The sequence below is a fragment of the Cervus elaphus genome, chromosome 18 (assembly GCF_910594005.1).
Source record: "Cervus elaphus chromosome 18, mCerEla1.1, whole genome shotgun sequence".
Taxonomy (NCBI): Eukaryota; Metazoa; Chordata; class Mammalia; order Artiodactyla; family Cervidae; genus Cervus; species Cervus elaphus.
The window spans coordinates 32,604,187-32,616,414 of NC_057832.1; the positions used below are offsets into that span (position 1 = coordinate 32,604,187).

The window sequence follows — 12,228 nt, forward strand, 5'->3', positions numbered from 1 at the left end:
TATTTGAATAGTCTACTTTCTTCAATTTAAGTCTGAATTTGGCAATAAGCAGTTCATGATCTGAGCCACAGTCAACTCCCAGTCTTGTATTTGCTGACTGTATAGTGCTTCTCCATCTTCAGCTGCAAAGAATATAATCAAACTGATTTTGGTATTGACCATCTGGTGATGTCCATATGTAGAGTCTTCTCCTGTGTCATTGGAAGAGCATGTTTGCTATGACCAGTGGGTTCTCTTAGCAAAACTCTGTTAGCCTTTGTCCTGCATTGTTTTGTACTCCAAGGCCAAATCTACCTGTTACTCCTCCAGGTATTTCTTGATTTCCTACTTTTGCATTCCTGTTCCATAAAATGAAAAGGACATCTTTTTGGGATATTAGTTCTAGAAGGTCTTTTAGGTCTTCATAGAATGTTCAGCTTCTTCATTATTACTGGTCAGGGCATAGACTTGGATTACTGTGATATTTAATGGTTTGCCTTGGAAACAAACAGAGATCATTCTGTCATTTTTGAGACTGCATCCAAGTACCACATTTAGGACTCTTTTGTTTACTATGATGGCTACTCCATTTCTTCTAAGGGATTCTTGCCCACAGTAGTAGATATAATGGTTATCTGAGATACCTTCAATAATTTCCATTATTTTTCTCTTGTCAAGCGCCCATAGTCTTCAGTTACATTTAACTATCCTTAATCGAGCATCTATCTTTTGAAAAATACACAGACACAAGTGGTAGGTACTAAGAATGGGAAGTTATACCCAGCATAAGGGTGCAAGGAAGGAGAGTGAAATACTTCAATTAGAGATGGCAACACGATTCATGATGTGAGCAGGACTTTAAGTGCCGACTATACCAGATGGCGATAGTGATAAAGAACCCATCTGCCAATGCAGGCGACATGAGAGACGCAAGTTCAATCCTTGGGTTGGGAAGACTCCCTGGTGGAGGGCATGGCAACCCACTCCAGTATTCTTGCCTGGAGAATCCCATGGACAGAGGAGCCTGGCGGGCTACAGTCCATGGAGTTGCACAGAGTCAGACACAACTGAAGCTACTTAGCACGTATGCACAGAATGGATCTAATATACTGTGGAAAACATATACACATCTAGCAAAGGCACATTTTAAGCAAGGGCATGAAGCTGGAAAAGCTCCAGGTTTATCCAGTGATTAAAAAGGAGATTCATGAGCCTGGGACTTTTTATACAAGTCAAAGCCAAATGCAAGATGGGACAATTAAGTTGGGGTCAAATTGTGGATCTAGATTTGTATATGGATGCTAAGTTAAGGGCTCACTTTTGTGTGTTACTCAGTAGGGAATGATCAAAGGCACACATTCATCCTGAGTCAGAAGAGAAAGAGGAAAGTACAGGCGTAGAGGCTGACAAGTTTTGGGTAAAACGAGAGGAAGTTATAAGAATTCACAGCTCAGTGAAATGATGATTACGTAGTAGGTGATGAAGTAACAAAACACCTAAATGAACTTCTAACTAGAGTAAAATCAATGATTAGAGAAACACCAGAGGCACTGAAGGCCAGCTGAGGTTTGTGAGTAGAGTTACATCCATTGAATTGTATTTTTATTTCACAATATCTCTGGCAGCTTAGTATATTAGCAAATAAACTGGATTGTCGGAACCTAAGTGAGAAGGAATGGTTGACCCCACAGATGATGAATCGGTCTTTACATGATGGGGTGGGAGATGCAAAGAAAGCAGGCAAGCTCAAGAGGAAGTGGTCAAAGGCTGAGAATTCTCATTTTTATTGAACTTAATATTCACATAAATGTAAAGGAATTTACGTGAGCAAATAATGGTTCATTTAATTCTTGTAGGAAACATACAAGATAGACATTATTATCATATCAGTTTTACAGCTGAGGAAACTAAGGTCTGAGAGGTTTTACACATGTGCCCAGATCACTAAGATAGTCCGGGTCAAAGCTAAGATTCATTCAACTAGTGAAATGAAGGGTCCAAGTTCTTGAGAATTGTGCTATAAATATTTAAATTAAAAGTTGGAAAGTAAGTTAAGTGAACACAGGCCGTGGTACAAGTAAAATCCCAGAATTTAAATTTTTAGAATTAAGAGTAGTCTTTGGAAATTACAAGGCTTGTGCATGTGTGCTAATTCGTCTCAGTCGTGTCTGACCCTTTTTGACCCTATGAACTGTAGACCGCCAGGCTTCCTCTGTCCATGTGATTCTCCAGGCAAGAATACTGGAATGGGTTGCCACGCCCTCCTCCAGGGGAATCGTCCCGACCCACGGATCCAACCTGTGTCTCTTCTGTCTCCTATATTGACAGGCGGGTTCCTTACCACTAGCACCACCTGGGAAGCCCTACAGGTTTTAGGGTATAGCATTAAAAGTGAGTGCTGAAATAAAATGGAGGTGAGGTCACAGAATTTGAGGAATATAAGGAGACGCTAAGAGGGATGTACTGAATGACTCTCCATAAAGCACTGCTGTGGGCTTAAGGGGAAGAGGGCAAGTTGGCCCTGGCACAATGTTCTCATCTATGTGTCATCCAGTCCCATCACTTCATGGCAGATAGATGGGGAAACAGTGAAAACAGTGACAGACTTTATTTTGCTGGGCTCCAAAATCACTGCAGGTGGTGACTGCAGCCAGGAAATTAAAAGACACTTGCTCCTTGGAAGGAAAGTTATGACCAACCTAGACAGCATTTTAAAAAGCAGAGACATTACTTTGCCAACAAAGGTCCATCTAGTCAAGGCTATGGTTTTTCCAGTGGTCATGTATGGATGTGAGAGCTGGACTATAAAGAAAGCTGAGTGCCAAAGAATTGATGCTTTAGAACTGTGGTGTTGGAGAAGACTCTTGAGAGTCCATTGGACGGCAAGGAGACCCAACCAGTCCATCCTAAAGGAGATCAGTCCTGGGTGTTCATTGGAGGGACTGATGTTGAAGCTGAAACTCCAATACTTTGGCCACCTGATGTGGAGAGCTGACTCATTTGAAAAGACCCTCATGTTAGGAAAGATCGGGGGCAGGAGGAAGGGGACGGCAGAGGATGAGATGGTTGGATGGCATCACCGACTCAATGGACATGGGTTTGGGTGGACTCAGGAAGTTGGTGTTGGACAGGGAGGCCTGGCGTGCTGCAGTTCATGGGGTCGCAAAGAGTCGGACACAACTGAGCGACTGAACTGAACTGATGTGTCTGGATGGTTGGTAACTTGTGCCAACAAGGAGACATAAAAATAGAATTCCTCCACAACTTCAGGATACACACACACATGCATGCACACATACTTTCCAAGGGTGCATGGGAGCAGGTGAATAAATACCTTGTACTGATCAGGGGGTCTCAGTACCTGCAAAGCCCACATTTGGGCATTAGGATTGGGTTAAGGATCAGTGACAGAAAGCAAGTTGAAGATGATGTAATCAGGGGAAAGTTCAAGAGCTTTGGTTTGTTAGGTTCCTTTCAATGGAAAAAAAAAAAATTGCTTTCTTATAAACAATTTGTAAATGCCTGGCAGAGAAGAGAGGTGAAGAGATTAGAAGTGGCAGCAATCACTGAATAGATTTATAAAACATTGTTTTGTGGGGGGAAGAAATTTAAAACAGTGCCATTTATTTATGTAATAACCCAGGCAAGTGAAGTGAAAGTCACCCAGTTGTGTCCCCATGGACTACTCCCCGTGGACTGTAGCCTGCCAAGCTCCTTTGTCCATGGGATTCTTCAGGCAAGAATACTGGAGTGGGTTGCCATTTCCTTCTGTAATAATCCAGGTAAAAGCATATCAAATACTGTCACCGATAATTCAAGAAGCAATTGTAGTTTCAGGTGAATTGTGTGCCTGTGTATGTGTGTGTGTGTGTTACGTATTTTCATTAGACAAAAGGAATTGCATAAACCAGTACTTCTCAAAATGTGGTCCCTGCCACATAAGCATGACCTGAAAATTCTAAAATCCCATTCCAAGCCTGTTGAATGACATATACTGGAGTTGGGGCCCAGTAAGTGTGTTCATAAGTCCTGCAGGTGATTGTTACATATGATAAAGTTCAAGAATCTCTGACCTAAGGCAATGTGTCCCTACTCCTTTATTACTTAGCTACTTGAAAACCGAGATTCCAAAACAACACTCAGCTGCAAAAGTTAATTTTATCAGGTGCTTCATCATATCCACTTTTGTGTTAATTTTAATTTTCTTAGTTTCTTCTCTCTAGTACATATTGTGTTTAATAAGTCATAACCATTTTGTAAATAAGTATGTATTAATTTAACTACCCAGGATTTTCTTTGATGGCTCAATGATACAGAATCCGCCTGCAGTGCAAGAACTGCAGGAGATGCTGTTTCGATTCTTGGGCTGGGAAGAGTCCCTGGAGAAGGAAACGGCAATTCACTGCAGTGTTATTGCCTGGGGAATGCCATGGACAGAGGAGCCTGGGGACTACAGTCCGTGAGGTCTCAAAGAGTCGGACACGACTGAGTGACTAAGTACACAGGCACACAAATTAACAACCATTAAATTTTTAAAAAACGTATTGAAAAACTTTTCAGAATCTGTAATAAAACATATGAATGTTAGGAATTTGTAAACATGCAACTGTGAAAGCAAAGATGTATAAGTACATGGCTAGGGAAGTACATGAAAGAAAGGGTGTCTGATTTAATTGGTAGAGCAAGAAGCCAAGCACTGGCATTTAAAAACCAGACAGAAACACAAGGTCCAGATGAGTAAGAACCAGGTGAAGGTCCTCCAAGCCTGAGGGTGGTAGAGAAGAAAACCACAGCATAGCTGGTACCTTCGTGTGCTTCTGAAATGGAAATGCATTTACTTTGCAGCCCTGGTGAAAACCACAGCAGTCATGTCAGGAGCTAACAGATCTATCTATGAGGAAAAGCTAAAGATATGGTTAAGACAAAAAGAAAATGCAACTGAAAGTGATAAGCTCAAAAAAGAGCTGGAAAACTCAAAGAACCGAGAGAAGGGGATTGATAACACTGAAGAAAGGTAAGTGGCAGGTCAGGTTTGACTTGATTCATCACACGTTTTTGAATCACTCCTGGGTTAACAGTCTGCCTTGCAATAGTGGACAAAGACTATGGATTCAAAGATTCAAACAGAGAACTTAAAACATACCAAAACATACCTCTTAGGAATTCTACCTTAAAAACAAAATACTTCTAGTTGACCTAAAAATAATTAAACTGGAACAGAAAGACTGTGTTAGGAGAAGTGATGTTGTCTTTATTCATTCTCAGACCTGGAATAGAATATTTGTCTTTGGAGTTTTAACATCATCCCAAACCTGGTCCTGATAACACCTGAGAAAACTTTCTTGCTGGCCTTTACTTCAATAGAAATTCACTAAACATTAATATTTATTTTGGAATGAGAGAGATTTCTACAGGTTCTTAGGAATACAAATAAATCTTGAAATGCAAATATTCAACATTTAGAACTAATAAATATGTATTTAAAGAATGATGTTAATATGGTTTATTCATAACCTAAGCAGGTGTGACTTAAATAATCATATATTAAATTCTTTATTAGTAACAGAAATATTATAAAAAAGTTATCATTAAATTTAACCAAGCATGCTACCTAAACATAATTCTGAACTGTCATAATATTCTATATTTGATTTAGAAATATCAAATTTAGGATTCATTGTCTTTACTATCATTCCAGTAGCAAGAATGTTTAATTCATTTTAATGCTATCTAATATAACCAGGCTAATCAGATTACTGAACAAACCACCAGCTCTCTATGTAGCAAGGACTTTACCGACAGAATAGATTATTAAATGATTGGGCTTACAGAAAAGGTTTAAAAAAAGTATTTTCCTGCCTTGCAATGAGTACAGTCGGCCACCAGAGAGAGCTCAGTAACTGTATTTTATTAAAGAGATCGTATTTCCTTTCAACTAGATTGAAATTCTCTATCAGAAATGCCTGCTACATGCTAGAAGGAAAATAGCTATTCTTTAATTATAATATTCAGAGTCAGTTTCTAGAAATGAAACTCTCATATTTGGCATTTAAGATATTATTTGTTCCTGGCAAAGAAACTTAGTGCAGAAGGTTTCAAGGAAGATTTCCAAAGAGAAAGGCTCAGGTTGACTGTATATAATGAACTGAACCCTCTTTCTGACTAATGAAAAGATCTTTTATATATTAGAAGTAAGCGTTTTTTCAAAAGAACACAAAGATACTTTTCGACATAACCTGGTTAACAAACTGAGCAAATTAAAAAATAGGTCAATTGATAAACATACTCAAGAAATACTCAGTAATAAATGGACCTTGATCAATAATAACCTAAAATTGATAGATTCTTAATATCTTTTAACTGTCTGATTTTCCGTTGGAGGATTTTTTATTATTAATAACCAAGGTCACTTCATTTAATGTAGAATGTAGGCAACCATAGTAGAAACAATTTTACGTTTGTCAATATCTAGCCCCTTCCCCCACCCCAGTCATGATAAGTAAATATAGTGAAGGCGCACATACACTCCAGCTTATCCTCAGGTCTTCCTCTTTCCAGGAGAGACAGGTAACAGACTATGTCCTTCAGATGGATCACTTCCGGGGAACACGTGTTTGCTGGAGAAGTACGAGGAGGGGTGATGGCACTTTTATTCATTTTCAGACCTGGAAAAAAGAACATTTGTCTTTACATACTTAAAGAAATTCACAGTGCTCTCAAACAAACAAACAAAAAAAAAGGAAATGGAGAGAGAATGCATAGATCATATAAAGAACCGTATATTTCTTAGGCATCAAATAACCCAAACCTCTGGTACTAGACAGACATTCCATGACTCTTTAAAGTAATGGAGAGATCTTTGGCATTCAGGGACACTGGGGCTGCTCTGCAGACTCACTGGAGGGTATGAGGGTCAGAATTCTGTTGCCCAGGGTTGGTTGGTGGACAGAATCCAAAGCATGAAGAACTACTTCCCTACTCCACCTTTCTCCACTTTAGGTAGTGGCAGCTGTAAATCATTTGGGAAGACTGAAAAATGGTCTTTCATTAAAAAGAAAAAAAAAAAACAACTGAGGAAATGTGAATCTGTCACAATATGATTTATATACTGACAACCAGGTATCATTCATACATAAAAACATGTATTTATGTCCAATCATGCAAAACACATCCTTTTTGCCATCCAGGAATCTTCCCATGGGTAAGAGAGAAAAAGAACATACAAAAAATCTGGATAAACATGACAGATTCCATTAGCGAGGTAAGACTACACAATTGTAGTTTAAAAACGGTCCATACTTTATTTCTGACACCTATTCATTGTGCCTATTCCAAGACAAGGGTAGTGAACTTGAATGCCTATTCATAAGAGCTGATGACTGCAGATTTTGTGGATGATGATAATTAAGCTGAAACCTTTTCACAATAAATAGTTCCATCTTATGAGAGAAGCCTCTGAAACAAGACCATATGCATCTGACAAGGTATACCTCGATTATCCTTTGAGGTCTTGTTTGGTCATATGAAAAGTATGAGGGTGAGATGGCTAATGGGGTGAATGGCTCCAAGGTTCCTAATCAACCAGGAGTTACTGGAATGGAAGGAATAACCTTAGCCAAATTCTGTCTAAAAGCCTGTCATTCATCTGTCATTCACCAGCACACCTCAACCTAACAACATCTCTTGCTCTAGTTTATTTCCTTCCAGGTGTAACTTTGATAAAATACCTGTCATTTCCTTCAGCCATTTCAAGGTATCCAGGAATACAACTTCATGCTTTATGAAAAGTCAGAAGTTAGTTTAGTAGTCACAAGGTTACTACTAAGAAAATGTGTCATTTACTGAGTGTATGATATGCAGCAGGAACCATGCTGGGCACTTGAACATGTAGCATCATCTTACTTAACTCTCCCACTAACCCTGTGAAGGAGACTACATTATTACCATTTTACAGATGAGAAACAACCTTAGTGAAATGAATTGCCAGAGTTTCATAACTAGCAAATTTGTCCTCTTTAGTCTACACTAATAGCTTACAGACTACAGACTATTTTTGTTCAAGGCCAATAGGAAGAAAAAGTAAGAAAAACAATTTATATCTTAATCCAGCACAAATACACACACACATACTAGTAGGTTTCCTAAATGTGCCAATATTTTCTTTCCTATGTTAACCTATTCTCTTCTATTTCATTCTTAAAATTCTTTTGTCAAAGGCCCCTTAAGTTGAATTCATTATGGGCCACAACCCACAGTTTGTAAAACAGTGCTTTATATCTTTCATTTTCACCAAAGCCTTATTTCAAATATACCTCTATGCTTCACCTTAATGCTACTTCTGTTTACCATTATTGAAAAAGATACACACACACACACACACACATATACACAAATACATACATTATAAATTGATTTCCCCCCTTGACAAAAGTGTCACTGTATATCTAATACAAAGTAATATGGTCACTTTTATTAACCAAGGGCAGAGAATAGAAGACAATCCTGAGCTTTAAAAAGAAAATATCTGACTACTTCTAACTAACCATCTAAAGCCTCACCAGCTGCAGGAATAAGCAGTTTCAGTCTATGATAAAAGACATTTTGGCACTGATCCTTCACATGGCCATAACTTCCAGACTTGGAGAACACAGCACTTGAATTACGGTTGGATAAACTATGACCTAACTCATCCTGCATGATGAGCTAATCCTCTCTTCCATGCTCCCCCTTTATGGCACTGAAATGCTTTAATCAGTTACATTTAACTCTTTTACACTACAACTCACCACAAAACAAGAAAGAATAAAAAGCGTGTGTTGTCACATTCATCTGCAAGAAAGCCAAAATGTATCCATTTTTACTTACATATTTTCATTTATGACCATCTGTATTTATAAAACAAAGGTTATGGTATCTCAGTATCAGTTTTCATAATACTGAACACGAAAATTTGGAGAATATGACTATCATAGTTTTCTGCTTGCCTTTCTTGTATGTCATGTACTTACTGAACATGAACATAAATGTATAATTGAAATTTAATACTACTTTTGGTCAAGAAACATGTTACTCTACTAAGATTGTTTCTGCTTGACAAAATGACTATTTGCCATTTGCAATTCATGATATGTTGTAAACTAAAAGTTTTATGATGCCTTGAATTGCATCATAATTTCACATTTAAAAGAATTTAAAAGTTATTAAAAAAAGAAATTATGGGCATATATGACAACACACAATGAAGAACTAACCCAATTTTCCTTAAGCCCAATTTCAGCTAAATTTGAGAGGTAAAATGTATACTTTTTGCAAAGATTTATAGGGTGCATCGGAGAAAACAAATAAAATGTCAAAGGCCTTTTTCACAATTACTTTACAACAACAACAAAAAAATACAGAGAGCTGGACTACTAAATCTTGAGGTATTGCATTAAAGAAGCTTGGGATAGTTCTTGCCCCAACCCTCTCCCTTAGATCAGCCCACTTTTCCTTATGTGACGAAATGTTTATTTTTTCATTTAATATTTTGAAAACAGGTCATAGGGCCTCAATCTGTCTTCACAGAGGTTATTTTTACATCTGTACTCTACCCTGTAAAAATTTTTTTCCTGTCCCTAAATTTGGTGGTAGGTCTTTCCCAGTACTTACTCATCTCTCAGAAAGTTCACTTCCCTGAATTAAAGTGTTTTTCCTTTTAAGCAGTTTGTGCTAAGGGTTATACAGAAAATACAGGAGACCGTGCAAATGGAAAATGAACACAGAAAGCCTGGTTTCCTGCCTAGAGCATCTCAATGAAGTGAGATTGTAAATGGAAATCTACACTTCTCTTTAGCAGTAATAGCCTCTGAAGAAGAGGCTCAAAAGTCTACTTCCCTTTAATAAAGCCTACTCTAACCCATCCAATCACTGGTGAAACTCCCTCTTCACAATTGGAACTATACGTGAAGCTAGGTATAAAAGCAATGTGTGTTTGTTTTGCCTCAAGTGTCCAATATTTAGTTCTGAAGATCATGTGATTGACACCCAAATTCGCACATTCTCTGACTTGCCCAAGGTTATGCTTCTTTAAATATTTCCCCACAAAAGTGAAGTGTATACACCTATACACATGTCATTTATGTCCACAGACCCATATATAGCTATACACATATAATACATATTACAAGGTACAACAAAGTACAAAATAAAGTGAAAAATAGGCACGGTAATTAGAGTCTATTGGTTTTACTGGGAATAATTAAATTGTACTCTGATGGCATTTTTCTGCTTTTATGATGATTTTATATATGTGTATACATACACACATATATATAAACATTCTCTGCGAAGTTTTAAGTACAAAAATAATTAGCACTAGTCACATTGGATATTGTTTATAACTAACAAATTCTTCAAACACCTTATTTTCATTGTATTCTGATATGGATACTCCATTTCTTGAAACAATGACTTTAAAGGTTCTGTTTTAACAGATACATTTAATTCCAGTCTCAAGGTTCAATTATTAGCAAATCAGTTTTGGTACATGTTCAATTACCGTCTCTGCTCCAGTTTATTTTATTTTCAAACACTAGCACTCCAGATAATGAAAACGGTAGTGTTATCTCCATGATTTCCCTTCTTCTATTAAAATGAAATATTCAAAACTAATAATACAAATTAAAATTCTAAAGTTATCACGCAAGAAGACACTCTGGTAATTTGTTTTCTCCAGTTTTTATACTGGTTCAATTTGCAGAAATTTGTCAGGCTTCTCAAGCAATTTGTCACATATTGAGGCTTCTCAGGCGGCTCAGTGGTAAAGAATCTTCCGGGCAATGCAGAAGACACAGGAGACGCGAGTTCAGTCCCTGAGTCAGGAAGATCACCTGCAGGAGGAAATGGCCATCCGCTCTGGATTTTGCCACAAAAATCTGCCTGCAAAATTTTTCTGCCCGAGAAATCCCACGGACAGAGGGGCCTGGTGGGCTACAATCCCTGGGGTCACAAAGAGTTGGACACGACTCAGCGACTAAGCATGCAAGCACATCTAATTTCAAACTTTGGGCTCTTTTCAAAAAGCAGTAAAAATAAGACTTTTCTATCAGTCCTGACCAGTATAATATTCTGCAATGATAGAAATGTTCTAACCATTGCCTTGTTTAATACAGTGCTATTAGCCACACACAGTGGTTTAGAGCGTGAGATGTGGCTGGTATTTGAATAAAGAACTGAACTGTTTTAATTGCTTGTTAAATTTAGATTTCAATGCTACCTTGAGCTAGTGGCAACCATAATGCAGGCAACACACTGTGTGTCCACAGGCAGCATATTGAGAGTTGGCTGAATTCATCTCAGTTCCTTAAATATACTCTAAGTGAGGGAATTAGACCACCACATGTGAAAAGCCATGTTACCAAAATTCCTATATTTGTCACATTAAAACGAAATCTCAATGGTACTTTTTATTTTGAATGAAATAATTAACTAATCTGGCTGCGCTGGGTCTTCATTGCTGCATGCAGGTTTTTCTCTAGTTGAGGTGAGTGGGGGCTCCTCTCTAGTTACGGTGTACAGGCTTCTCATGCGGCGCTTCTCTCTTGGCTAAGCGTCGGCTCTAGGGCCCACAAGGCTTCAGCAGTTGCGGCTCTCAGCTCTGGAGCACTGGGTCGGTATTTGGGGCCCATGGGTTTAGTCACTCCATGGCATATGGGATCCTCCTGGACCAGGAATCGAACCCAGGGTCCCTGCATTGCCAGGCAGATTCTTATCCACTGTACCACCCAGAGAAGTCCCTAATAATACTCTTTAAATTTTACTATACTCTTTCTGGATGTGTGATATTGTAAGGGGGAAAAAAAAACACATTGAATTTGGTCTTTATTCTGTATTTGCAAACTGAAACACAGAAAAATGACCTGTTTGTGAATAATAGTAATAGCTGGCATTGTTAATGTAAATTACATTTTTGAGTCTCACAGGACCCAGGAAGACAGGCATTATTTCCATTTTGCATTCAAGAAAACAAAGACCAGCTGTGCACCCACAATTTAAAAGGCAACCCGACGCAGGATTATTTCAAGCTTTAAGTGTACTTCTGTGGCGCTAGAGAGCAAAAACCAAATCAGTGAAATCTGTCTCCTGCCTCTCAATAAATGGCCTTTTAAGACTCTGCTTTTCAAGACTCTCGAGAGTACCTACATTGATTATTTCATAAACTTCTGGAAGGAAATTAGAAATCCCAGCCATGGCTGAGAGCTCTTAAATGTT

The 12,228-nt window shown here is 38.2% G+C and overlaps 1 protein-coding gene across 4 annotated transcripts in view; it reads right to left on the bottom strand.

The window, feature by feature from the left end:
• The window catches only part of DGKB (diacylglycerol kinase beta), an 809,350-nt gene that overhangs the window by 602,160 nt on the left and 194,962 nt on the right, over positions 1 to 12,228 (bottom strand). For all 4 annotated transcript variants that reach the window (XM_043872850.1, XM_043872849.1, XM_043872848.1 and 1 more), the window contains one exon: positions 6,504 to 6,644. In XM_043872850.1, the coding sequence (XP_043728785.1) occupies positions 6,504 to 6,644 (141 nt within the window). The remainder of the gene's footprint in view (positions 1 to 6,503; positions 6,645 to 12,228) is intronic.